The 27,976-nt window shown below is 41.4% G+C and overlaps 1 protein-coding gene across 1 annotated transcript; it reads left to right on the forward strand.

Moving 5' to 3' along the window:
- Positions 1 to 774: 774 nt before the first annotated feature.
- LOC110017257 (scavenger receptor cysteine-rich domain-containing group B protein-like) lies at positions 775 to 27,976 on the forward strand. Its single transcript, XM_078938378.1, has 10 exons — positions 775 to 1,730; positions 1,836 to 1,871; positions 1,955 to 2,266; positions 2,413 to 2,724; positions 2,872 to 3,183; positions 3,331 to 3,642; positions 3,789 to 4,100; positions 25,284 to 25,607; positions 26,069 to 26,197; positions 26,283 to 27,976. Exons 1-10 carry the CDS (start codon positions 1,688 to 1,690, stop codon positions 26,711 to 26,713), a joined length of 2,523 nt encoding a protein of 840 aa, XP_078794504.1. The 5' UTR covers positions 775 to 1,687; the 3' UTR covers positions 26,714 to 27,976.

The raw sequence follows: 27,976 nt of genomic DNA on the forward strand, positions 1-27,976 counted from the left end.
ATTGAAATAATTCATTCAAGTTGGAGAATATATATATATATATATATATATATATATATATATATATATATATATATATATATATATATATATGTATATATATATATATATATATACATACATATATATATATATGAAGAAGGAACATGAGAAACTGGAGAAATACCAGGGACTCAGAGAAGAACTGGAGAAAGCATGGAAAGTGAAGGTGACAGTGGTGCCTGTGGTAATTGGAGCACTCGGGGCAGTAACCCCCAAGCTGGAGGAGTGGCTACAACAGATACCTGGAAAGACCTCAGACCTCTCAGTCCAGAAAAGCGCAGTGCTAGGAACAGCTAAGATACTGCCCAGGACCCTCAAGCTCCCAGGCCTCTGGTAGAGGACCCGAGCTTGGAGGAAAAAAAGCCACCCGCGGAGGGTGAGAGGGGCGTTTTTTTTTTTGCATGCATGCATGCATGCATGCATACATACATACATACATACATACATACAGTACAGACCAAAAGTTTGGACACACCTTCCCATTCATTTGAATGAGAAGGTCTGTCCAAACTTTTGGTCTGTAATATATACATATATATATATATATATATATATATATATATATATATATATATATATATATATATATATATATATATATATATATATATATTTATATATATATATTTTTTTTTTTTCCCAAAAGCATTTTGCATCACAATGAAAATAGAAATCAAATCAGAAACTCATGCGTCTTTGTCCGTTATTTTTCTACAAGCAGAAACTCTTTGTCTGATGCAGCTGTATTACTTTTTTGATGGGCGTATTATCTTCATATGCCGTCATTCAAATCTCAGACTCACTCAAATCTGAGACTCGGTCTCAATGAAGTATAGCGCTCTCTTTTTTTCGCCACGTTTCCATGGTGACTCCGGAAATCGGCGATCCATTGAGAATGCCTTTATGTTCTTGCCATGCACACGCGTTAACCCAGGGATACCACGTCGAGCGTAATTGTGCCAACTCATATACAGTCTTTTGGAACCGACATACCCAGAGTTAGCAAGTTCAGGCGGACTTCAGCCAGAGTTCAGGATTAAATTCACGGTAGTTTAAAGGTGCCTTCTGGAACACCTGGAATACCCCCTCGGGCTGGCAGCAAAGTCGGAGAAGCTCTGATGCTGTGTACTGGATTAGCCCTGCTGTGGGCCGGTGAATAAGACGTAGGAGTGTCCAGGTAAAGGCTGACCAGACATTAACCTTACACGGGATCATCGCTGAGGGTTGTTCAAAGTGGCCTTAGTCCTTAACCTCAAGAGCAGAACTCAACTTTTTGTTCATTTACTAACCAAAATGGAGGAACTTCTAGCCTACAAAAGTTTGATGACATTTTTTTATGAAGGCAAAAATGCAAATGAGAAACTTCCCTTAGACCCTCCATAAGACAATCTTTGCACCCTGGTGTACAGCACACAGAAACATAGACAAGAACAAGTTGAACTTTTTTTTGAGAAAAGGCTTGAAATTCAACACGTTGTTCCATTCTATTGAATAGATCATTTTTCTGAGAAACAGAAGCTCTAAGATGTATTCTTAGAAAGAGGAACTTTTCTGTAAAGGCAGCAGGAAATATTTCTTCTCTCTCTTATGTGCTTCAGTTTCTCTTGTTTCTTCAAATTGGTCACACAGCAGATTAATCTCAGCCATGCTCAACAAAAAGCAAGGAAAGTTTCTTCTTCTGATTTTAAGTAAGTATTAGTTTTCACTACATATTATTCTGATCAACTTAAAAACTTTATTTTTAATGATCTGAATGTTAATTTTTCCTTTAACAAACATTCTATTTCTTCCAGTATCAGTGTTTTGTGTCTGGAGCTCATTTGCCTCAGGTCAGGTCTTTCTCCTATCTTTTCCTCTTCATAAATTTCTGTTAATGTAGGAAAAAACATACACTTTTGTGATGTGCTTTAAGGTCAGATCAGACTGGTTGGGTCTGGGGCAACTCGCTGCTCTGGAAGAGTTGAAGTCTACCACAATGGATCCTGGGGAACAGTGTGTGACGATGAATGGGATATAAATGATGCAATTGTGGTCTGCAGACAGTTGTCCTGTGGGACAGTTCTTCAAGCTCCTGGATCAGCTCATTTTGGTCAAGGATCAGGCCCAATCTGGTTGGATGATGTAGCATGTTCAGGAAATGAAAGCTCATTAACTCAGTGTGGTCACGGAGGTTATGGAACACATAACTGTGATCATAGCGAAGATGCTGGTGTCATCTGTTCAGGTGAGGAAATGTCTTATATTGTTATGAATTTTATGAAAATACTTTACTGTTCTTGACATGTTGCTCAGAGTTTGTGATGCTGTCATCTTCTGCTAAGTCTCTGAACCACTCCCAAGAAAACATACATTTTTGTGATGTGTTTTAAGATCAGATCAGGCTGGTTGGGTCTGGATCGACTCGCTGCTCTGGAAGAGTTGAAGTCCAACACAAAGGATCCTGGGGAACAGTCTGTGATAATGACTGGGATCTAAATGATGCAAAAGTGGTCTGCAGACAGTTGTCCTGTGGGACAGCTCTTCAAGCTCCTGGATCAGCTCATTTTGGTCAAGGATCAGACCCCATCTGGCTGGATGATGTAGCGTGTTCAGGCAGTGAAAGCTCATTAACTCAGTGTGGTCACAGAGGTTATGGAACACATAACTGTAATCACGGTGAAGATGCTGGTGTCATCTGTTCAGGTGAGGAGACTTCCTAGATTATTGTGAGTTTTATGAAAATCCTTTGCTTTTCCTGACATGCTGCTCAGAGTTTGTGATACTGTCATCTTCTACTGAGGCTTTGAACCATTTCCCAAGAAAACATACACTTTTGTGATGTGTTTTAAGGTCAGATCAGGCTGGTTGGGTCTGGATTGCCCCGCTGCTCTGGAATAGTTGAAGTTTACGACAATGGAGTCTGGGGAACAGTCTGTGATGATGACTGGGATCTAAATGATGCAATTGTGGTCTGCAGACAGTTGTCCTGTGGGACAGCTCTTCAAGCTCCTAGATCAGCTCATTTTGGTCAAGGATCAGACCCAATCTGGCTGGATGATGTAGCATGTTCAGGCAATGAAAGCTCATTAACTCAGTGTGGTCACAGAGGTTATGGAACACATAACTGTAATCACGGTGAAGATGCTGGTGTCATCTGTTCAGGTGAGGAAATATCCTACATTATTGTGAGTTTTATGAAAATCCTTTGCTTTTCCTGACATGCTGCTCAGAGTTTGTGATGCTGTCATCTTCTACTGAGGCTCTGAACCATTTCCAAGGAAAAAATACACTTTTGTGATGTGTTTTAAGATCAGATCAGGCTGGTTGGGTTTGGATCGACTCGCTGCTCTGGAAGAGTTGAAGTCTACCACAATGGAGTCTGGGGAACAGTCTGTGATAATGACTGGGATCTAAAGGATGCAAATGTAGTCTGCAGACAGTTGTCCTGTGGGACAGCTCTTCAAGCTCCTGGATCAGCTCATTTTGGTCATGGATCAGACCCAATCTGGTTGGATAATGTAGCATGTTCAGGCAATGAAAGCTCATTAACAGAATGTGGTCATAGAGGTTATGGATCACATGACTGTAATCACGGTGAAGATGCTGCTGTTATCTGTTCAGGTGAGGAGATTTCCTACATTATTGTGAGTTTTATGAAAATCCTTTGCTTTTCCTGAAATGCTATCTAGAGTTTGTGATGCAGTCATCTTCTGCTGAGTTCTGAACCATTTCCAGGGAAAACATACATTTTTGTGATGTGTTTTAAGGTCCGATCAGACTGGTTGGGTCTGGATCAACTCGCTGCTCTGGAAGAGTTGAAGTTTACCACAATGGATCCTGGGGAACAGTCTGTGATGATGACTGGGATCTAAATGATGCAAATGTGGTCTGTAGACAGTTGTCCTGTGGACCAGCTCTTCAAACTCCTGGATCATCTCATTTTGGTCAAGGATCAGACAAAATCTGGCTGGATGATGTAGCATGTTCAGGCAATGAAAGCTCATTAATACAGTGTGGTCACAGAGGTTATGGAACACATAACTGTGATCATAGAGAAGATGCTGGTGTCATCTGTTCAGGTGAGGAGATTTCCTACATTATTGTGAGTTTTATCAAATCAAACTTTATTTATAAAATAGCGCTTCTCAATAGCGCTAATGCTCAGAGTTTGTGATGCGGGACTGTAAAGATCAGGGAAGACTGAAAGATACTTATTTAAAAACAGCTGATAAATTGGTTTCTTTTTATAATGTTGGAAGACACAACTTCAGTTAATATTTTTATTTACCTCAACTTGAGCCTTGAGAAGCCCAGCATCTCCATGGATCCTGCTGAAGAGATCTGGTGTGGTTGGGAATTCAGAATCACTAGTTCCATTGCAGCTGAACTTTTGGAAAAAAGATTTATTCTCCAGAAGATGTCAGGTTCCTTCAGAGAGAAACAAATTTCTTCAAGCCGCGCTGCAACCTTCACCATCTCTAAAGTTACTTTGATCATGGTGGATCGTACCAGTCTCAATACTGGTCAAATTTTCTTTTTTTTCTTTTTTTTTTTTTTTTTTAAACTTGTCCTGTCCAACAGCTAGGCAAACAGATGAGAGCTGAGGGCCTCTTGTGTTGGACATATTTTATTTTAACAAGAGGGGTTATTCATCTTCAGACAAACCAAAGGTATGTCTGAATAAACCCCTTTTGTAATTGAGGCCAAACTTTATTAATTTCAATCATGTTTGAAAATCTTTGGTGTTGGACCGGACGGAAAAGGAAAGAGGGGAAGAAGAGAGAGGGACGTTAGAGAGAGGGGGGGGGGGGTAGGAGGGTGATAATAGGAGGGGAAGGGGGGTAAGACCATGAAGCAGCATAGAGCAGACAGGTTTACTGGTTGTTTATCAATACGGTACGGTTCAAATGTAGTACAAAAAGGGCGGGGCCTTTTCACACACACTCAAATATTATCAACACACCTGCTAGCTGCAAAAATGTCCACATGTCAACATGTACACAAAACAGATAGTGTTCACGAACGCATACCTATGCCTTTAAACCAACTAGTGTGAAATCTTTCATTCATTCAATCATGCAAACTATTAGTGCAAAGGTGAGCTAACACCAGTGCTCAAGTGAGTGTTTATGTTCTTCTAAAATGGATGGTGGAATGTGAAAAGAAGGAGGAGGAACGCCCAGCCACCCCCACACCCAGACCCCCGCCGCAGCAGCAGCGGCAGCCGGAATTCCCCCAACGCCATACGGGAACAGGCAGGGAACAACCGCCCCCCGGGCGACCAAGACCGCCACCCAGGCCAGGGCCAGTAGGACCGCCGCGAGGCCCCCAGAGCCAGAGAGCAGGGAGGCGCGGAGGGAAAGAGAGCCCCGCCCCAGCCCAGCCAGGAAAGCAGCCCCCCCGCCGCGCCGGAAGAGCCCAACGCAGGGCCCCACCGGAGAGGGACGCCCACAGCCCCAGACGAGCACCCCACCACCACCCAGGAGTTCCGGGCATCCCCCTGCCCCGACCCCAGGTACGAGCCAGGACCCCCCAAGGGAGACCCGCTCCGCACTCCAGGCAGCCATCCACCCGGCCCACGGTTGGTCCAGGTAGGAGCAAGGCAGGGGTCCGCCGCCCCTGCCCAGGAGGGGGGAACCCCGGGGAAAAAAGGGCGGCCCACAAGGGGTGTTATAAATATGGCCCGACCAGGCTCGGCCATGTTGGAAGTTTGGCGGGGCCCAGCGCCCAGGGGCAAGGACCAGGACCCACCCCCCAGGGACACGAACACCCCCGGCTCAGGTGTAAAATGAACCCCCCCACCGTGCGGAGAGAGCACCGCCGGGCCCAGGGAGCCGGCACCCAAGGGACACGGCCGCCATCGCCAAGGGGCCCGCACCCCCCACCAGGGAAGGGGTAGGGGACAGATGGACCCAGAGAAGGTCCCACCTTCCTTGTAAAATGTGTGTGCGTGTATGTGTGTTTGAGAGGGTGTTTGTGTGCATGTGTGTGTGTTTATGTTTGAATGTATATATTGAAGGGGGAGGGGTGTGTGTACCAAGGGGGGTGCAGTTAAAATTGGCGAGTAGGGCACTAAGGTGTGAGGTGCCGTGTAGGACATTATTCAGAATTAGCATTCATAAACACATATGAAATCCCTCACACACACTAGTGAAATGCTTGTATACATACAACTGAAAATATATTCATTCACATACACATGTGTAATCTCTCACATACACATGTGAAATGCTCTCACACACACTATCGAAAATGCTCTCACACTATCGAAAATGCTCTCACACACACTACTGAAAATGCTCTCAAACACACATGTGAAAATGCTCTCACACACACATGTGAAAATGCTCTCACATACACATGTGAAAATGCTCTCACACACACACATGTGAAAATGCTCTCACACACACATGTGAAAATGCTCTCACACACACAACTGAAAATGCTCTCACACACACATGTGAAAATGCTCTCACACACACTACTGAAAATGCTCTCACACACACAAGTGAAAATGCTCTCACACACACATGTGAAAATGCTCTCACACACACATGTGAAAATGCTCTCACACACACATGTGAAAATGCTCTCACACACACTACTGAAAATGCTCTCACACACACTACTGAAAATGCTCTCACACACACTACCAAAATACTCACACACATACTACTGAAATTTTCAATAGAAACGACGGAAGGCATTTCAGTAGAGACAGTTTTTTTTAAACTTTGTTAGAAACGAAGTTGGTCGACGGAAGGCATTTCAGTGGAAACGAACCTGTGTCCGAATTCCTGGCCTAATCCCTAATTACAAAAACCCTATATAGTGCAGCACTATATAGTTCTCTATATAGTTCTCTGAATTTTAAAAGCAATTTGGACACCCATGCTCACTACTTTTTTCTTTCGGGTGTTGTTCATAAGGAGCTTGACACGAAAACAAATTGGCGCATTACCGCCACCACCTGGTCTGGAGGCGAACTACTCCTATTTAACGCAGAGAATGACACCTATTTGTCAGAGTAAAAACACAATAAATATGGACATTTTACAAAGACTGCTCTGTTCTGATCATGGAAAACGTGGCTGATTTATAAATAATTAAATTACAAACACTTTGGTGTTGATTTAATGTATTTGTTCATAAATAAACCCCCAAGTTATTTATTCATGGCAATATTTATTTTTGTGCCGCTGAACGATTAACCGGCTCTTGCGAGGAGGCATTTTTCTTCTGTAGTTTTCTCACACCTTACTAAAAATGGCTTTGAATATGAATCTGTCCGTGTTCATGGCAATAATTCAACCATTTTTCGTGAGATCATTTTGTATCGTCCCCCGCCCCGCAGGAAAAAAAACAGGTATTGGTATTGATATTATTAAAGAGATTCATGTCCCTCCTCCAGCCTCATCTTTTCATGCATTCCTCCTTTGTGTAATGTGCAACTTAATTATTAGATATATTTTCACAAATCCTGTTCGGTTAAAAGTGTGCGTGTCCGCGCGCAGACAGACGGCCTGAAGCGCGCTAAACCAGCTGGTAAAGATGCAGGTCAAAGTAAAAAAAAACATTGTAATGGTTCAACAGAGCTGAAAATCTATGAATTAATTTTTTCCTGATGGAAAAATACTTTTTTTTTTAGCTTCAGCTATTTCCCGTTTTTGCTGTTCTGGCCTCAGTTGGGCATCGGCTCGCAGATCTGAACACCATGCGTGTCTCACGATGAAGCTCGTTTGAGGTTCTTTTCTGCTTTATCAATTGACATCATGTCCTTGCCAGGAAACCTGCTCCTTCCTTCCTCATCCAGCGCAGTGTTGCCAGATAGAGTCACAGCTCTTTCATCCTTCTGCTGTCCCAACTATCATGCGTGCTCTCTGTGGAATACACTGGGAGCGCGGGGAAAAATAACTCTCAGCTGCAGAGGATGAGAACAGGTGAACAGGTAGAGAGGAGAAGCAGGTAAAGAGGCGGGGGAGGGGCTTTGGCTTCAAACCCTGTCAGAGAGATGACAACGCGGGCGTCAGATTCAGACGCAGCTTTCCCTGCGGGAGTTGAAGCAGAGACTTTCCCTGGTATGATTTTATGAACTCAAACATGGAAACATGATTACCAAGTAGAACTCTTCAAGATAATAAACCTGATCTCTCCACATTCTCAGTGTCTACCATGCATTGATGCACACATCGCTCCATGCAGCGATCAGACCATAACCTCTAGCTGGTAGCTCCGCCCACACGCGACCGCGGTATCAGGCTTTAAAGAACACAATTTCTAAGAGGCGGGGCGGGGCGTTGCACACCCCTAACAACAGGTTAGATGACAGTGGCCATTAGGCGTCTCTACCTGGTGCTTTCACGGAGCTTCAGTACATAAGACTCCAAAAGCCGCACAGCCTAACGTGGTCCGCTAATATATATTCATGATTCATGATGATTCCCGCGGGGTTTTATTTCTGCCGCCCGCAGCACAATTTAAACCACCCAATCACGCAAGATTTTGGCAATCCCAATGCAGCCCTCTACATCGATCCACACTGGTTTTTTGTAGAGACTTCTGGGAATTTACTAGTGCAGGCTGCCAATACACATCACCATAGCAACGCTTTTGACTGCCGTTAAATCTCGCGATAATCAGCCAACTTCCGTTTCTACTGAAATGCCTTCCGTTTCTATCGAAATTTTCAGTAGTATGTGTGAGAGGATTTTCACATGTGTATGTGAGAGCATTTTCAGTAGTGTGTGTGAGAGGATTTTCACATGTGTATGTGAGAGCATTTTCAGTTGTGTATGTGAGAGCATTTTCAGTAGTGTGTGTGAGAGGATTTTCACATGTGTATGTGAGAGCATTTTCAGTTGTGTGTGTGAGAGCATTTTCAGTAGTGTGTGTGAGAGGATTTTCACATGTGTATGTGAGAGCATTTTCAGTTGTGTGTGTGAGAGCATTTTCAGTAGTGTGTGTGAGAGCATTTTCAGTAGTGTGTGTGAGAGCATTTTCAGTAGTGTGTGTGAGAGCATTTTCAGTTGTGTATGTGAGAGCATTTTCACATGTGTGTGTGAGAGCATTTTCAGTTGTGTGTGTGAGAGCATTTTCAGTAGTCTGTGTGAGAGCATTTTCAGTAGTGTGTGTGAGAGCATTTTCAGTAGTGTGTGTGAGAGCATTTTCAGTAGTGTGTGTGAGAGCATTTTCAGTAGTCTGTGTGAGAGCATTTTCAGTAGTGTGTGTGAGAGCATTTTCAGTTGTGTATGTGAGAGCATTTTCACATGTGTGTGTGAGAGCATTTTCACATGTGTGTGTGAGAGCATTTTCACATGTGTATGTGAGAGATTTCACATGTGAATGAATATATTTTCAGTTGTATGTATACAAGCATTTCACTAGTGTGTGTGAGAGATTTCATATGTGTTTATGAATGCTAATTCTGAGTAATGTCCTACACGGCACCTCATACTAAGGGGACATCTCCTGATTACTCACAGTGATGTCCCCTCACCCTCCACACCAAGGGGCCCTAAATGTCTAAGGTGCGGTTAAAATTGGCGGGTAGGGTGCCAGGAGGACATCTGCTGCTTGCTTACAGTGATGTCCAAGCACCCCCCCTACCAAGGACCCTACATGTCTAAGGTGCAAATAAAACCGAAAGAGGGGGGGCCCACTCCATACGGCAACCATAGGAGGGGGGCCACTCCCAAGTAGCCCCCCCCCCCAAGGCGCATCGCAGGCTTGACCCCCCACCCCCTCACCCTAATATGAGGTTACATGAGGAAGGGGGTAAGTTGGGGACAGCTGGTAGACTGTCCCCCGGTGGTCAAACAGCCGTCCCCCAGCCCACCCCCAGCAAAGGGGCCAGGGCCACCCAGCCCAGGGGCCCCACCCCCGGAGGCGCCGACACCCCAGGCCCGGCACCACCCACCCCACACAGAGAGAGAGGAGCCAGAAAGCGTCGCCCCCCCCGGAGCAAGCCCAGGACCCCAACCCCAGACGCCGGCCCTAGAGGAGCTCTGGTCAGGCCTCGACGGGACTGAGGAGGCCAACCGGCCGAGGCAACCACTGATTGCCTCAGCGGAGACCCCGACCCGCTAGCCCCCCCGACCCGTACCAATAATGCCCCCCCCTCCCCCCCAGAACGCCCCCCCACAGGACAGGGCCGACAAGCCCCCCACCCCACCCCAGACCCCGCAGCCGAAGCGGGTGACACCCAGAGCGACCGGGGGCCCCGAGAGGGTTGTCCCGTCCCGTCCCAGAGCCAGGGAAGGGCCGATCCCAGCCCCAGGTGCAGATGGGCAGCCCATCTGGCGCCGCTGGGCCCCGCCCCCCCGAGCAGGGCCCCCCGCCAACCCCCCCCCAGCACAGGCAAAGGGACCACCCCCCCAAGCCAAGCCAACCACCACCCCACCCCCCCACCACGCACCCCCACACCCAAGCCCAGAGGACCACGCAGCGCCCCAGCCCGCCCCACCCAGGCACCGGAAGCCCCGACCCCCACCCCAAACCACGGCAGAAGGGCAAAGAGCAGCGACGACCAATCCCCCCACCCCCTAAGTCATGGAGTCAACCACAGGAGACCAGAGAGACTGAATTCTTTCAAAGTTACTTGAGCTTTGGGCTGACATTTTTTCCAAGCTGATATGATCAAACAGCAGATTTCGGTGTTGACTTATGTTTATATTTTTCTTGTTTTTCCAATTTATTAAAATAGTTTTTTTGGCAATACAAAGAGTTATGAAAATGATAGATGCTAATCCTTCTTCTATATCGATGGCACTCATGTCACCAAGCACACAAAGTGACGGTGAGGCAGTGATTGAAACCTTAAGCCAGACTGATAAATCGGCACATACCTGCTGCCAGAGAGCCTGGACAGGAGTGCAGAACCACAGTGCGTGCATGTAGCTGTCGGGTAGATTATTATCACAGTGCTCGCAAATGTCTGAGTTACTGAGACCCATCTTGAACAGCCTCTGTCCAGTGTAGTAAATTCTGTGAAGAGTTTTGAGATGGATTAGCTGCAGATTTGGACTTTTTGTCAGTTTAAAGGTATTTAGACAGAGTTCTGACCAGAAGCTTTCATCTGTGCTGATGCTCAAATCTGCATCCCATTTTTTTGTTGGAAGGGCAATATTGTTATCTAAATTACATAAAAGTTTGTATATTTTGGAGAGAGTTCTATTCATTGAAAAATTAATCAGAGTGGTAACTACATCTGGTAGCTTTAAATCGTCGTCTTTAATTTTATACTTTTTAGTAATACTTGATTTAAGTTGCTGATATTCCAAGAAGTTATTTATTCCATGTTTGTCTTGAAGTTCCTGGGGAGTTATGAATCTTCTATCAATAATTACGTGCTCTAGTTGTTTTATGCCCCCTGCTTGCCAAGCTGGGAAGTGAATCATTTTTTTGTTAATAAGGATGTCCGGGTTGTTCCAGATGGGTGTCATTTTGCACGGTTGAATTGATGATTTTGATATTTTGAGAAATTCCCACCAGGCTGTTAAAGTGGCATTTATATTAATGCTTTTGAAACAATCCTGTTTTTTAACTGTTTGGCTAATAAATGGTAGCTGTGACAGGTTGATCTTTCCACATAACGCCTGTTCCAAGTCTAACCATGAGTTGGTTTCTGGATTATTTTTTAACCATTTTAAGATATATTGTAATCTATTTGCAAGAAAGTATTTGTGGAAGTTAGGTAATTCTAATCCTCCACAGCTTTTTGCAGATTTTAAAGTTTTTAGACTAATTCTTGCAGGTTTGTTGTTCCATAGAAAGCTTGATATGGATGAGTCTAATGTTTTGAACCATTTTAATGGCGGTTGTGTGGGAATCATTGAGAAGAGATAATTAACCTTGGGTAAGATTTTCATTTTAACCGTGGCTACCTTGCCCATAAGGGACAGAGGCAGGTTGGTCCAGCGTGTTAGATCGTCCTGTATGCTTTTCAGTAATGGGGTGTGGTTTAGCTGCACCAGTTCTGATAGTTTAGGGGAAAAGTAGATACCCAGATATTTGATATTTCCTGTTTTAACTGGAATTGTGAGTCTTTGTTCCATATTCCTGTTGAGTGGTAATAAAACAGACTTATTCCAATTAATGGAATAGTCTGATATGGAGGAGAATTCATTTATGATCATTGCTGTTTCATTTACAGAATGTAAATTCCTTAAAAACAGTAATATGTCATCCGCATAAAGACTAATTTTATGATGGCTGTGTTTGGTTTTTATTCCTATAATGCTCTCATTCTGTCTTATTGCTGCAGCTAAAGGCTCAATGAATATAGCAAAAAGAGAAGGAGAGAGTGGGCAGCCCTGTCTGGTTCCTCTTCCAAGAAAAAACCTGTTTGAAGTCTGTTTATTAGTTCTAACTGATGCATTGGGGTTGTGATATAATATTTTGATCCAATTGATGAATGCTTCTCCAAAACCAAACTTATGGAGGGCAGCAATAAGGAACTTCCAATTTACTCTGTCAAAGGCTTTTTCAGCATCCAGCGATAGTACCGTCATTTCCTGGTTTTCAATGGTGGTAAAGTCTATTATATTAACTAGTCTACGGACATTATCATCCGAGTGTCTGCCTTTGATGAATCCAGTCTGGTCGAAGTAAATTATGTGAGGAGTGATTATTTCTATTCTCTGTGCTAGTGCTTTGCAGATAATTTTTACATCCGCATTAATTAAAGAAATGGGGCGATAGCTTAAAGGACTAGTGGGATCTTTGTCTGGTTTTAGAAGAAGAATTATGTTGGCTGAGTTCATGTTAGGTGGCATTGATTGGCTCTCATTAATAGATGTGACCGTTTTATAAAATGTTGGTGCCAGTTGTTCCCAGAATTCTTTATAAAACTCAGCAGGAAAGCCGTCAGGCCCTGATGCTTTACCATTAGGCATAAGTAACAGAGCTTCATGAAGTTCAGACAGCGAGAGCGGAGAATCTAAGTTTGTGATTTGATCCTCATTTAGCCTGGGTAGGTTTACATTATTAAGAAATGAGTCAATACTTTGCTCTGACGGATTGATCTGCGGTGTGTACAGGTTTTTATAAAATTTTTCAAATGCGTTATTAATTTTGACCGGGTCATGAGTGACATTTCCTGTTTGGTCCATAATAGAGGTGATTGATGATTTTTCTCTATTAATTTTAAGCTGATTAGCCAGAAATTTGCCAGATTTATTAGAGTTTTCAAATCTTTCAAGTCGTAGCCTTTGTATTTGAAATTGTGTTCGTTTATTAATGATGTCATTTAACTGCAGCTTTAAATTTTTCAGATCTCCCAGAATGCGTTCCTGTGCTGAAGCAGCATTAGCAGTCTCCAGGGTTTTGATTTTATTTTCTAATTCTAATAAATCTGCTTCCTCTTTGCGTTTTTTGTGCGTTGAATAAGAAATGATTTTCCCTCTCATGACTGCCTTTGCTGTTTCCCAAAGAACGCACGGTGGGATGTCTGGAGTATTGTTGAAGTCTAAGAAGGTTGCCCACTCTTTTTTAAAGAATTCAAGAAATTCCTGGTCCTTTAACAGAGACGTATTAAACCTCCAAGTTGTACCAGAGGGTGTGGATTTTTCCCTAGAAATGTTTACAGAGACTGGTGCATGATCACTGATAATAATTGGATGGATATTGGAGCTTTGAATATTTTTTAAAAGAGAGTTACTGATTAATAAATAGTCCAAACGGGAGTGTGAATGGTGGACTGGAGAAAAAAAGGTGAACCCTTTAGTGCTTGGGTGACATGAGCGCCACGCGTCGCAGAGACCCAAATCATTCATGTACTGCTTTAGAATACTTGCAGACCGCCATGTACGCTGATTTGCTGCTGTGCTGAGTCTGTCAAGTTCAGGGTCCAAAACAAGGTTGAAGTCTCCTCCTATAATGATTGTGGAGTCAGAGTGAACTGAGAGTGAAGTGAAGAATCTGTGAAAGAAGGAAGAGTCGTCAACATTAGGGCCATAAACACTCGCTATACAAAAGTCCTTATTCTGAATGGATATATTAATGATTACAAATCTGCCTTCTGGGTCAGTAACTCCATCCTTATGAGTAAAATTAAGATTTTTATTAATTAAAACAGCAACTCCTCGTTGTTTGGAGTTGTAACTGGCAGAGTATATAACTGGAAATTGTAAGCAGCACATAAGGTGATTCAAAGAATTCGATAAATGGGTCTCCTGCAGTAGAGCTATATCTGCTTTTAGACCATCCAGGTGCTTTAACACTTTCAGTCTCTTTGGCTCAGAGCCAAGTCCACGCACATTCCAGCTAACGATGTTAAGACTGTTCATAACTGCTCTGACTGAAAAGGTGTAAAGCTAAGTAGTGCTTGTGTACCAGTCCGTGTGCGCGTGCCCGCATTGAGAAGCGTTGTGCGCGTGAACGTTTTCTGGCTATGTGAGCTGCTTGTCGTGTGCGTCCTATGAGAGCCTGTGTGAGGTGATTGCAGTATGTCGGCGTGTGTGTGCGGGATCGCATGTGCACGCCCCTGTGTGCGCTTGTGTGCGCGTGCGCCCGTTCCGTGCATAAATAAATACTTACTGAGGATGAGTTGCTTCCAGGTGATTTACATATAATGAGGGGGGAGAGGGGGGGGGGAGAGTAAAGGAAAGAAAAAAAGAGATAGAAGGGAAAACGAAAACAACAACAAAACAACAATAGAAACATCAGTGGGACTGAGGTGACGAAGAAAAAAAAAAGACTGTTTTCCTGCGATCGAGGTGTGGATTATTGATGATCCGGTTTTCCATTCATTGAAGTAAGTTTAGCGGGTTTCTTCTGGGCAGCGCAGATGTTCTCAGCGCGGATTTGAAAGCCTTCAGCACAGCCAGGGAGTGATCTCCGGGTCCCGGAACAGCCGGCCGTCCACGTAAAGTTTGTCAACGGCCACAATCGCTCTCGAACCAGCAGCAAGATGCTTCCTCCTCAGCGGGAACAGGATCTTTCTTCTACGGAGGATTTCTGCCGGGAACTGGTCATTAACGCTGTAATGCGTGCCTCTCAGTTCCCGTCCGCGGCCCTTCACCAGCTCCTTCTGTTTGAAATGTTCGAATTTAGCCACAATAGGACGCGGGCGCTGGTGGTCGGACCTTCTTCCTCCGAGGCGGTGAACCCTGTGGAAGGAGATCTTCTGCACCTCCTCCTTGGGGAGCTTCAGGTGGACCTCTAAAAAGGATCTCACGGTGGCCTCGGGGTCTTCTCCTGCCTCCTCTGGAACCCCCGCGACCACTAGATTGTCCCTCATGCTCCTCGACTGAAGATCCAGGAGGGTTTCCTTGATGGATCGGTTCTCCTCGGAGAGACGAGTGGTGTCACTGTTCAGGATCTTGATGGTCTCTCTGAGGGCCTGGTTCTCCGCTGCGAGCTCCCGCACCTGCTGCTGGCTGAATTCCAGAGACTCCCGCAGACCTTGAAATTCTCTATGGAGGATCTCCAGCAAATTGAGGCGGCAATCAAAGCTGGAGAGCTTTTTATCAATCGAATCCAGGATATCGCTCATTCCGCTGCCTGGAGAGGACACAGCCCCAGGAGAGTCCTCAGGCCGTTCACGCTTGGCGGAGGGGGTGGTGGTGGCGGTTTTGGGCTTCACCATGTTGCAGGTATTAAAACACTCGTCAATGAAATTCTCCAGGTCCTCCAGGCTGACAGAAGCTTAATACTCTTAACAGGTTATGTTAGTTAGCAGGAAATATTTTAATATGGCGGAAAAATGAAACAAGATCGAAAATGTTTGTTCAAATGCTTACGCGCCGCCAAGTCTACTCACCACACTCGTCTCGCTGGGTCTCGCGATACTACAGCATCACCGGTCAAATTTTCACCTCACCTTTAAGTTCCCCTCTGAATTTGAGAGTTACGGAAGAGAATAGCATTATTTTACTTTTTGGAGAATATAAATTATTGCAAAGCAAAAAGACAAATTTTGATAAAGTCAAACCAACAGACCTATATTTTTATATATATATATATATATATATATATATATATATATATATATATATATATATATGAAGAGAGAGAGTGATACACCTATTTGCCTTTGCCTGTCTAGATTAGCTTTTACTGCAGTTTTACAGTTTTTTTTCTTTTTACTTGAATTTTAAGTAAATGTTGGGTCTTTAGCAAGTTAAAGTTCCTTCTCTGTAGTTTATGAATCGTCAAAAGGTAGAAATCTGTTTTTGAGCCTCAGCACAACTCACTGAGTATAACCTCTAACTGTTCAACAAGTGTCAAACACGAGTCTCTGTAGCTTATTACAAACAATTTTTTTTAATTGCTTAGCAATACTTATTCTACTGTCTAGGTCAGTGGCGGTTCTACCCTGAATTACTGCCCGGGCGAGACGCCCCCCCGTTTAGAGTCCCTGTGTCAATGTCAACTGGCATGTTTTATTGTGATTGAAACTAAGAAATTGATAACAAAAAAAAAAAAAAAACGTTCATCAGAATTCTGCACTGCATTAGAACAGTTATCAGGACATAAAAATAAAGGAACATAAGCATGGCAAAAATACAGTTAGGTAGGAAAATATTAACCTTTGTGCTATCTTAGATGACCCCACCCTTACATTGACGTGTTATTCCTACCATGACAAAGGTGGATAAAGGTGGAAAGATTTCATGTAATCCATGGACACCAGTGAAGATCACAAATTATCGAAGAAAAAAGGTTCAGCGCACTGTCTAGTGGGTCTATATGACCCAACTCCCAATGTTAAAGCGCCTAGGATAGAACAAGGATTAAATCAAACACAATATTGAATACATAATATAAAATAAATATTATAAAGCACAAATCTAGTGGCCAATCTGCAGTTATTTGCCCCATTAGCATTTTATGGCATCAGCAGGAGCAGCAGCTTGCTACCATCACAGCTCATTTATCATTAATGAACTAAGTATACAACAGCAAAACACAACAAAACCTTTGTGTTACAGCAGAGCAGACAGACACACGAATCATAACTAATGTTACAAGTTAAGGCAGAGCAAAAATTTAAAATAAAATCTCAAAAATGACATTTGCAACATTTGGGCCTACTTCAGTTTTAGTCAGACAAAAAAAAGTTTTTATCGCCAACGTTGTTGTTGCAGGGCAGATAGCAATAGTCAGTCGACTAAACCAACTGTCACCTTAGACAACGTTGTTTTGTGTTCTGTACTGAGTGAGTGTGAGTTCACCCATAGAAAATGACTTTCTGCCCACTCCAACAGAATAAAGTTAGCCTGTCCCATTTTTTTCATGATGCACATGTCACCATGTTGGAGTCAGACGTCATCAGTAAGCAGTGATTGGTCCGAGTCTATCAAGTCAACATTTCTATGGCAACATTTTTGCCAATGAGGAGTGAGCTTGTTGGAAATACACACCCCTGCCTCTTGAAAGCAGGTTTGGGAGAATCTATCATACTTTTGAATGTTCAACATGCGACCACAAACAGTGCCTTGTGAAAGTATTTGCCCCCCTTGTACTTTTCAACCTTTTGCCACATTTCAGGCTGCAAACATCAACACATAAAACTGTAAATTCTTGTAAAGAATCAACAACTACAGGGACACAATCATCTGTGATTGCAGCTTTAAATCGCTTGAGGTATGTTTCTATCAGTTTTGCACATCGAGAGACTGAAATATTTGCCCATTCCTCCTTGCAAAAAAGCTGGAGCTCAGTGAGATTAGATGGAGAGCGTCTGTGAACAGCAGTTTTCAGATCTTTCCACAGATTCTTGATTGGATTCAGGTTTGGACTTTGACTTTGCCATTCTAACACCTGGATATGTTTATTTGTGAACCATTACATTATAGATTTTCCTTTATGTTTTGGATCATTGTCTTGTTGGAAGACAAATATCCATCCCAGCCTCATGTCTTTTGCAGACTCTGTCAGGTTTTCTTCCAGAAATGTCCTGTATTTGGCTCCATCCATCTTCCCATCAATTCTAACCATCCTCCCTGTCCCTTCTGAAAAAATGCCGGCCTAAACCATAATGCTGCCACCACCATGTTTGACAGTTTGTTCAGGTTGAGCTGTGTTGCTTTTACGCCAAACCTAATGTTTTGCGCTGTTGCCAAAAAGTTCGATTTTGGTTTCATCTGACCAGAGCACCTCCTTTCACATGTTTGGTATGTCTCCCAGGTGGCTTATGTCAAACTTTAAACAACACTTTTTATAGAAATCTTTAAGAAATGGCTTTCATCTTGCCACTATTCCATAAAGGTTAGATTTATGCAGATTTATGTAGATCTCTGCAGTTCATCCAGAGTGATCATGGGCCTCTTGGCTGCATCTCTGATCAGTCTTCTCCTTGTTTGAGCTGAAAGTTCAGACGGACACCAGGGTCTTTGTAGATTTCACAGAGCAGGTGCTTTTCTACAGAGACTTGAATGCATACAAGTGGATTCTGTTTTTCATCATTAATCATTTAGGTCAACATTGGATCATTTGGAGATCCTCACTGAACATCTGGAGAGACTTTGCTACACTGAAAGTAAAGGGGCAAAATAATTTTGCACGCCCGATATTACGTTATGTTTTTTTTTAGTTTAAAAAAAGTTTGAAAGATCCAATAAATTTTGTTCCACTTCATTATTGTGCCCCACTTGTTTTTAAATGTTCACAAAAATTACAGTTTTATTTCTTTATGTGTGAAGCCTGGTTAACGACTGCCATGTTCAACGACAGGGTGCCGGTGGAAATTGGACTTCTGTTGTTCAAAAAAGGAAAGATGGAAGGTGGATTCATAGGCAGAGAGGATAGACTGTAGCTGATGTTAGAGTAGAGGATGCTGAAGTCAGGGTTATATGGAGGAACCCTATTTGCTGTGGCAACCACTGAAGGGAAAAGCCATATACTTCTATGTCTCAATAGAAGTCCCTGGGATTATGGCTTCCTGGAACCAGCGGGTACTTCTTGACTGGAATGCCAAGAGGGAGGGTCACTCAGTCCAGTTCTCATATACTTGAACACACTCTCTTTTAATAGCAATAGGTGAATGTCTGATGAAACACTGCTGCTCTGCAGAAACTGTGTCCTAGAAAACAACACAGGTTTTTGATGTTGGCTAAAAATGCCACAATCACAATGAAAAGACCACTGGGAACGCTTTTAGGATACATCAAGATATGATCAGTGATATGTGATTATGAATACTGAATAGGACAAAGATAGATGTTGATGAACATTTAAACCAACTGAACTTTAGCTGGAATGTGGAAAATATTTCTAAACATATTTTCTTTTGACCTACTAGGTAAACTTTTCTGCATTTTCTCATTTGCATTTTTGCTTATATAAGAAAACGGTAACGCTTTCTTTTACAGTACAGTACTTACAGTGTACTTAAGTGGTATTTACATGGTACATATTATGTAACTACTGGGTACTTTCAGGGTACTTACATGGTACTTTTGATGGAATTTACTGGGTACTTACAGTGTGTTTACATGGTACTTTCTATGGGACTTTACTGGGTACTTACATGGTACTATTTGGTTCTTACCTATGTGGTACATACTAGGTATTTAAAATACACTTACTGGGTATTTACATGTTGTGCAAAGGTGTCTTTTGTGGTACTTACCACATGTATGAACAAGGTAAGTACAAATCAAATACCTTGAATTTAAGTCTGCACTCGCATGTTTCATGGTATTTACCACAAATTTACCACAGAAACTACCCCTTAAGTACAATGAAACTGGACTGTAAAAGAAAGTCAGCCCTATTTTCACTCAACTACATGGTAATTTCAGTGCTAAGTACTGGGTATGTTCACTTGAATATTACTTGGTACTTACCCCTTAAGTACACTGAAACTGGGCTGTAAAAGAAAGTTAGCCCTATTTCCACTCAACTACATGGTACTTTCAGTAGTAAATGCTGGGTATCTTCACGTATTACCTTCCCGTACAGTGTACATACACACTTGGTCTTCTGACTTCACCAAACGAGACAATGCTAACTTGTTGTTAAGGGTAAAGTAACTGCATTGTAAAAACATATTCTGGCCTGATTACTTCTTGTAACATGAGGCAAATGTAAAGAGAAACAAGACAGCAGTGAAAACAACAATCTTTAATGATACACTTCCTCAGCATACAAAGTGTCATCACAATAACATTTGTTTTAAGTTCTCAACAGCATTCCAAAAAACACATTATTGGCCTGAAGGTTGTGCTTTTTGTCCGTCAAAATTCTTTCAGCAGAATTCGTTTGGTAACGGTGCAGGACTTTTTTAGGGTTGGTAACTGCAAGAAAAATCCCAATACAAGCTCAAATGAACATAAAAAGCATAAAGACTTTTATAAAGTACAAAGTATATTTTACTTATTTAATCATTTCTGTAATGAGTCTGATAAATCTCTGTAAATTCTTCATTGCTTTGACTGTAATGCTTGAAATTAATCAATTATCCTCATTTATAACATGATGGATTATTCACAACTTTATATTTTAGTTACATAAACAAAAACAACAAAAAACAAAATAAAGAAGAAAAAAATCAAAATTGCCATAAAAAATCTAATTTGTTTAGACAAAGAATGACTAAAGTAATGTTTTAATAGGCTATTACTGTGTGTATTTCTTCTTTATAAATATTATTCGCACCTACAATTTGCATTAGCATGAAAAACATGGCAGTGTAAAAGAAAAGGAAAAAAAGAAAAAAATACGCAATTTCAAATTCAACACAGTTAATCACAAAAATATGTTTTAAATTGCATTTCGCTGTTGGGTGGTATTGTTGTCTCTATCACATTTAAAAAAAATAATAAATAAAAACGGAGAAAGAAAAGAAAATGGGGAAAATGCAGTTAAACTCTTCATTAATGTAAATAATATGTCCACTTGGTGGATTTAGCTTACTTTAGCTTACTCTCCTGTGGCTTCACGGATTCATCTGGGATGTCTTCTTCACCATAGCTGATCTAAAGCGGTAAAAAGACGGAAGTACGTCATCATTATTTTAAATAAACAAACGCCTTTCTTTGATTTTCCCAGAAAGACGTACGTTCAAACGAGCACGGAACCACAGACTTAATTATGGAGGGTAAATTTTCATTACAAACTTTGAAAAGTTATACATTTTGAAATAACTGAAATTATTGCAGTAAGGCAACAGACATACTCTTACGTCACGTTTCAAACACAGAGAGAGAGTAGCTGAAATCACGAGGTTAGCTTCTTTATAAAGTTGGATCAGTTTAAATATTTACATATACGGTAATTTATCCAATATTTAAAAAAAACAAAAACACAGGCTTACCTGCCAAATGAAGACAAACTAAAACTTTGCGCGCGCCTCGTCGAGGCTCTCTAGATTAAAGCACGTTCACCTTGGGGTAGTTATGCTGCATTCAAGTGCCCTGGGAATTTGCAACTTTGCTCGCCCCGACCTACTTAACAAAAACACACACTCGGGGTGTTTTTAGTATTAAAAGTAAATATTTAGCCTTGTTGTTTTACATATTTTCCTGACATTATATATTAAAACAAGTTCATGTTTAGAACAATATTTTAAAAAAAGTTAAGTTTTGAAAAGTTTATTATCATATTTATAAATGAGGATAATTGATTAGTTTCAAGCATTACAGTCAAAGCAATAAAGAATTCACAGACAGTGTTGCCAGATAGAGTCACAGTTTTCCAGCCCAAAAGTCATCTGAAAACCGCCAGACTCAGCCAAAAACCGCCCTACGGTGGTGGGGGGGAGGGGTCACGTGACAAGTTTGTGTTTTTGTGTTTATCATATATATATATATATATATATAAAATGAATAATAGTCCGTTATTACATAGTCATGAGGGGAAAATCCCGCCAGACCCTAAAACCGCCCAAATTATGCATAACCGCCCAAAGCCATTTTTACCCGCAAATTTAGAACCAAAACCGCCCAATCTGGCAACACTGTTTACAGAGATTTATCAAACTCATTACAGAAATGATTAAATAAGTAAAATATACTTTGTACTTTATAAAAGTCTTTATGCTTTTTATGTTCATTTGAGCTTGTATTGGGATTTTTCTTGCAGTTACCAACCCTGAAGAAGTCCTGCACCGTTACCAAACTCTGCTGAAAGAATTTTGACGGACAAAAACACAACCCTCAGGCCAATAATGTGTTTTTTGGAATGCTGTTGAGAACTTAAAACAAATGTTATTGTGAAGACACTTTGTATGCTGCGGAAGTGTATCATTAAAGATTGTTGTTTTCACTGCTGTCTTGTTTCTCTTTACATTTGCCTCATGTTACAAGAAGTAATCAGGCCAGAATATGTTTTTACAATGCAGTTACTTTACCCTTAACAACAAGTTAGCATTGTCTCGTTTGGTGAAGTCAGAAGACCAAGTGTGTATGTACACTGTACGGGAAGGTAATACGTGAAGATACCCAGCATTTACTACTGAAAGTACCATGTAGTTGAGTGGAAATAGGGCTGACTTTCTTTTACAGCCCAGTTTCAGTGTACTTAAGGGGTAAGTACCAAGTAATATTCAAGTGAACATACCCAGTATTTAGTAATAGGCCTGCACAATATACCGCAAATTTATCTTTATCGCGATATTAAGTTGTGCAATATGCATATCGCAAAAGACGGCAAAAATCGCAATAAACGATTACCTTAAATGTGCTAAAACAAACTCATGGCAGCTTGAAATATTGAACAAATGAAATTTATATCGTTATCGCAACATTAATTACCAATATCGCATATCGCGAGTTTTCTTCATATCGTGCAGCCCTATTTAGTAATGAAAGTACCATGTAATAGAGTGGAAATAGGGCTGACTTTCTTTTACAGTCCAGTTTCAGTGTACTTAAGGGGTAGTTTCTGTGGTAAATTCATCGTAAATACTATGAAACATACGAGTGCAGACTTGAATTCAAGGTTCTTTATTTGTACTTACCGTGCACATACATGTGGTAAGTACCATAAAAGACACCTTTGCACAACATGTAAATACCCAGTAAGAATATTATAACACCCAGTATATACCACATAGGTATGAACCAAATAGTACCACATAAATACACATTAAGTACCATGTAAGTACAGAGTAGACACAAAAAAGTACCTTGTAAGTACCCAGTAAATTCCATAAAAAGTACCATGTAAGTAACCTGAAAGTACCCAGTAGTTACACAATAAGTACCATGTAAATACCACTTAAGTACACTGTAAGTACTGTACTGTAAAAGAAAGCGTTACCAAGAAAGGTCAACTAAAAGTTCCTCCTTTTTGGTTCCTGCTGCAAATGAATAAAAAGTTGAGTTCTGCTTTTCAGATTCAGCACTTAAGTCATTTTGAGGTTTGTGTGTAAACTGGGTGCATCCTGTTACTGCTTAACTTGTGTGAAATATGATGCTCTGCAGCTCGTCACTAACATGTTGAACTTTAATGGCTTAGCAACACTTTCTTTTATGATAGTACAGTGAAAATGTATTTACTTTAAACAGTAACATTGACTATATATCTTATTTACAATGACAAGATGACAAGGATGAGGTTGAGAGATCAGGTTTATTTATTCTGAAGAGTTCTAAAGTATCAGTAAGAACGTTGTAGCTCTTCTCATGACAACACGGGTCAGTTATTGACACAGACACTTATGTGCACATCTTTATGTCATCACACTTCTCGTTGGTTACAATGCATGCCTTCGCTCTAATCACACTGTGAAAATTATAAAAGAAACATAACAAAGCATTTGAGAAAATTATAACAATACAAAGAAACACAAAAACAAGCATAACAAATACCTCAATCAAGTGGACACAATTAATAATAATAATCCCTTTTTGTCATGTGCGGGGGTGGCTTGAGAGCCGGTAGGACCCAGAATGGAGAGGCGGAGGCACACGGTTCAAGGGCAAGGGGTTTAATGCGAACAAACAAAAGGCGCTGCAGAGCAGGATGACAAAAACAAACCAAAACTCACTGTGGCGTGGGGAGGGACAAGAAACGAGGAACATGGCATGACATGAACACCAGACAGGGATAATGGACCAACACAGGAGGAAGGCAGAGACAAGACTTATATACAGACAGGGCAGACAAGACACAGGTGAACACGATCAGGACAGATGGGGACCAAAGGAAGTAAAACTCAAGACATGACAAGACAGGAAACCTTTCAAAATAAAACAGGAAACAGAACCAAACAAGACAGGACAACAACTAAAGCGAAACACAAGACACAACAAACTGAAACCATGACACTTTTATTTAAAAGTGCCTTTCACACTGTACACAACAAAAGGTAAAAAATATCAATTAAAAGCACAATAAATTGAAATTGACAGAAAATTAAAAGTGAATCAAAATGAGATGAGTTTTGATTTGAACGTTTGTAAAGAGTCTATGTCACGGAGATCACGGGGGAGGGAATTCCAGTTTGGGAGCCGAGCAGCTGAAGGCTCTGCTTCCCATGGTAACGAGTCGGGCTGGAGGAACAGAGAGCTGAACAGAGGAGGACCGAAGAGAAGCAGAGGGGTTTTTATTTGGAGTAGGTCAGAAAGATATGGAGAAGATATTGTGGAGGTTCTTAAAGGTAAATAGGAAGAGTTTGAATTTGATTCTGGAGGTAATGGGAAGCCAGTGCAGCTGGTGGAGAACCAGGGTGACATGATTGAAGGAAGAGGATCTGGAGATGATGCGGGCAGCTGAGTTCTGGACCAGTTGAAGCTCACAGATGATTTCTGAACCAGGATAGAAGCAGAGCGGATGGTGAGGGAGGGGCTTAGGCGATTAATGTTATGTAAATGGTAATGGGCAGACTAAGCATAATTATTGATATGAGACTGAAAAGATATTGAACTATCCAGGATGACACCCAGACTCTTTTACTGCTGAGATGGGGAGACAGAAGAGTCAATAAAAAGACTAAAACCTGTAGCTTTTTGAGATGGTGGATTTGGAACCAACGAGAAGTAGCTTGGTTTTATAACTGTTTTGTTTTAGACAGTTTAAGGTTTACCAGTGTTTGATTTTAGATAAACAAGAATGGCGGGAGGAGGGTGGAAGAGAGAAGTAAGGTTTGCTAGATTAACAGAGCTGGGTGTCATCCGCAAAACAATGAAATTGTATATTAGATTTATGGAAGACATCGCTAAGGGGTAGAAGATCAGTACTGAAAAGAAGAGGACCTAGGACAGAACCTTGGGGTACACCAGAAGAGACAGAGAAAGGCAGAGATTTAAATGATTTAATTTGAATGAAATTGTTGTAGGTTTCATGTGCTAATCATGTCCTGTTTGTTGTTGTAGCGGAACTGCAGAGGCCTAATATCTCACTCACGTCTCCTGGAGTGGGGTTAATCTGGGGTCCTGGAGAAGCGGAGGTTACCAGGGGTCACAGCTTTAACTTAACCTGCTTCATTCCTGATGAAGTTTTTCAGGGTCATTTCCTCCTCATGTTTTCTGGTTCCAACAAGACAAACAGACTCCCAGCTGCCAACAATTCAGCCTCCTTTACCTTTCCTGAGGCAGAGTTTGAACACCAAGGTAGCTACAGCTGTGTGTACCAGGTTATCTTGCCTACATCCACGTTCACCTCTGCTGCATCAGCACCCATCACTGTTGTATTTAAACGTAAGTAAAGTTTAATTCCATTTTTTTAGCAGTGTTATGAAAAAGTGTTTACTTTAATAGTAAAACTGTAGGTTAAAAAAGCAATCAGGATGTGGAATCATCATCATGAGTCGGCTAATCAGGAGAAAGCTGGTTTGGCCACACAAGCTTTGACTTTATAACCAGGTTACTTATAGCTGTCAATAAATGGTGGACCGTCTAACATGGATCTTCTATGGTCATTTGTGGATGAACAATGTAAGGAGAACAATACACGTGTACTAAGCATGTGCTTTCTGTAGTTTAGTATTTACACAAGAATGTATGAGATCATGTGCTATGCTGTTTATCAAGATCTGAATGTGTGTGTTATGTTCAGGCAACAATTTTTAGTTATAAATAGAATATTTTTGTAAAATAATCAAAAAAACCTGTGCTGGAAATGAACTAGACTTGTTTTGTGGATCAATTGTGTCTTCCAGAGTCCCTGTTGTTGATCTTGTTGATATCAAGTGGAATCTTTCTTCTGCTGCTGTTCATCTTGATCCTGATCTGTCTGGTTCGAAGGAGAAGAAAACTCAGCAATTCATCGATTCTTTACCAGACTCAAAGTCTGTCTTCTTCAAGATACAATATATTTAAAGTACAGGAGTTTGTTCAAAGAGTCCCTTAACTCTGGCTCTTAATGTTTTTCAGGGGCTCTTCAAGAGTGCACTGGAGACAGTGAGGAAGATTATGAAAATCCTGACGGAGAACACATTCCATCAAGACTCACAAAGGAATCAGAAGACGAAGACAGTAATGATTATGTGAATGCAATATATGATGAGAACATTGATTATTCAGAAGCTGATTCACGATCCAGAAGAAAGTGTTTGAATACGGAGAATAACAGGCAGGATGAGGAAACGGATGAAGAGGATGAAGGAACCAGTGATGATGATAATGACTATGAGAATGTAACTGCACATTTCCATCAGCCTGTTGATGATACTTATGTAGATCCAGTCTTTGACAAGAGTATTGATTATCCAGAACTTGGTTTACAATCCCAAAAGGAGGAAATGGATGAAGACACCAATGATGATGATAATGACTATGAGAATGTAACTGCACAAGTCCATTAACCTGTTGAAGATACTTATGTAGATTCAATCTTAGATAAGAGTATTGATTATCCAGAACTCGATTTACAATTCCAAGAGGAGGAAATGGATGAAGATACCAGTGATGAGGATAATGAATACATAAATGTTTCCAAATTCCAAATCCAATCTGGCAGATTATCAGGATCAGGTGAGATACAGGTCACCGATGACTACCAGACGGATGTCTTATGTCTTTCAGGAGCTTTTGTCAAGTTTTTCTTTTTCTTGATGCTTTGTAGATTTGCAGTCTTTTAAGGCTTAATGCTGTACAGAAATGTAAGATGACAAATTTATGACCTATTCAGCCATTATGTAAGTCAAAATATCACACTTATTTTGTTGCCGTATTTGGTTTTGTTCATTCTTTTTGTTCTGTTTTGTACTTTTTATTTCTATCAGAGTGGGACTTTGTTGTTTTTGTGCATCTTTGTATGTTTGTCTAATTATTTTCATGTTTTGTGCTGGAAAGAGTGTGGCTTCCATTTGGACCCCAGCTGATGGAGGCAGCCTTTAAAAGCACCATGTAGACTTCCAACCTGTAAGAAGGGAGATTTTCTGCAACCTGTCTTCACTGCAGCTCGGCACTCTTATCCATTTGTTTTGTAGTTCTCCACCTGTTTTAGTTTGAGTTTCACTTTGGAATTTTGTGGGTTTGTGACCTGGGGCCTGTTTCAGAAAGGAGGTTAAGTGTAAACTCTGAGTGCGTTAACCCTGAAATCAGGGAAACCCTGGGTTTGGGAGGTTTGTTAAACCAGAGAAAGCAGAGTAAGTCAAACCCGTTTCTGAAAGAGAGGTAACTTATACTCGGAGTCAGTGTCCATGGTTACTTACGCTGTGAACCTAACCTGGTCGGGAGCAGGTTTTATTCTCTAAACTCAAGGTTTCTGCCGGTCCCCTCCCCTTTTTAAAGACGAAGCGGTATTTGTCGCTTTAACCTTCATTGCCCACATTTCCGTCACACAGAGGGTCTAAGTGACAAGAATGGCTTGTCCTTTTTTGGAGGACCCAATAGACGAGGATGCTGCATTAATTCGTAGAGAATTACATTTACGTCGTGCGAGGATTTTGAGACCTAGACTCGTTTTTTTGTCATTTCCCCATACGTTTTTGTTTGAGCGTTACCATTTTTCGTTGCAGTCAATTACATATATACAATGAAAACAACATTAGATATGTATTGCTATGTAGATGTTTCATATGTCAAATATTGTCAACAAAGCCTACATCCATGACATGCTCAAA

This window comes from Oryzias latipes, chromosome 20 (genome assembly GCF_053564925.1).
Source record: "Oryzias latipes strain Hd-rR chromosome 20, Olatipes_Hd-rR_3.1".
Taxonomy (NCBI): domain Eukaryota; kingdom Metazoa; phylum Chordata; class Actinopteri; order Beloniformes; family Adrianichthyidae; genus Oryzias; species Oryzias latipes.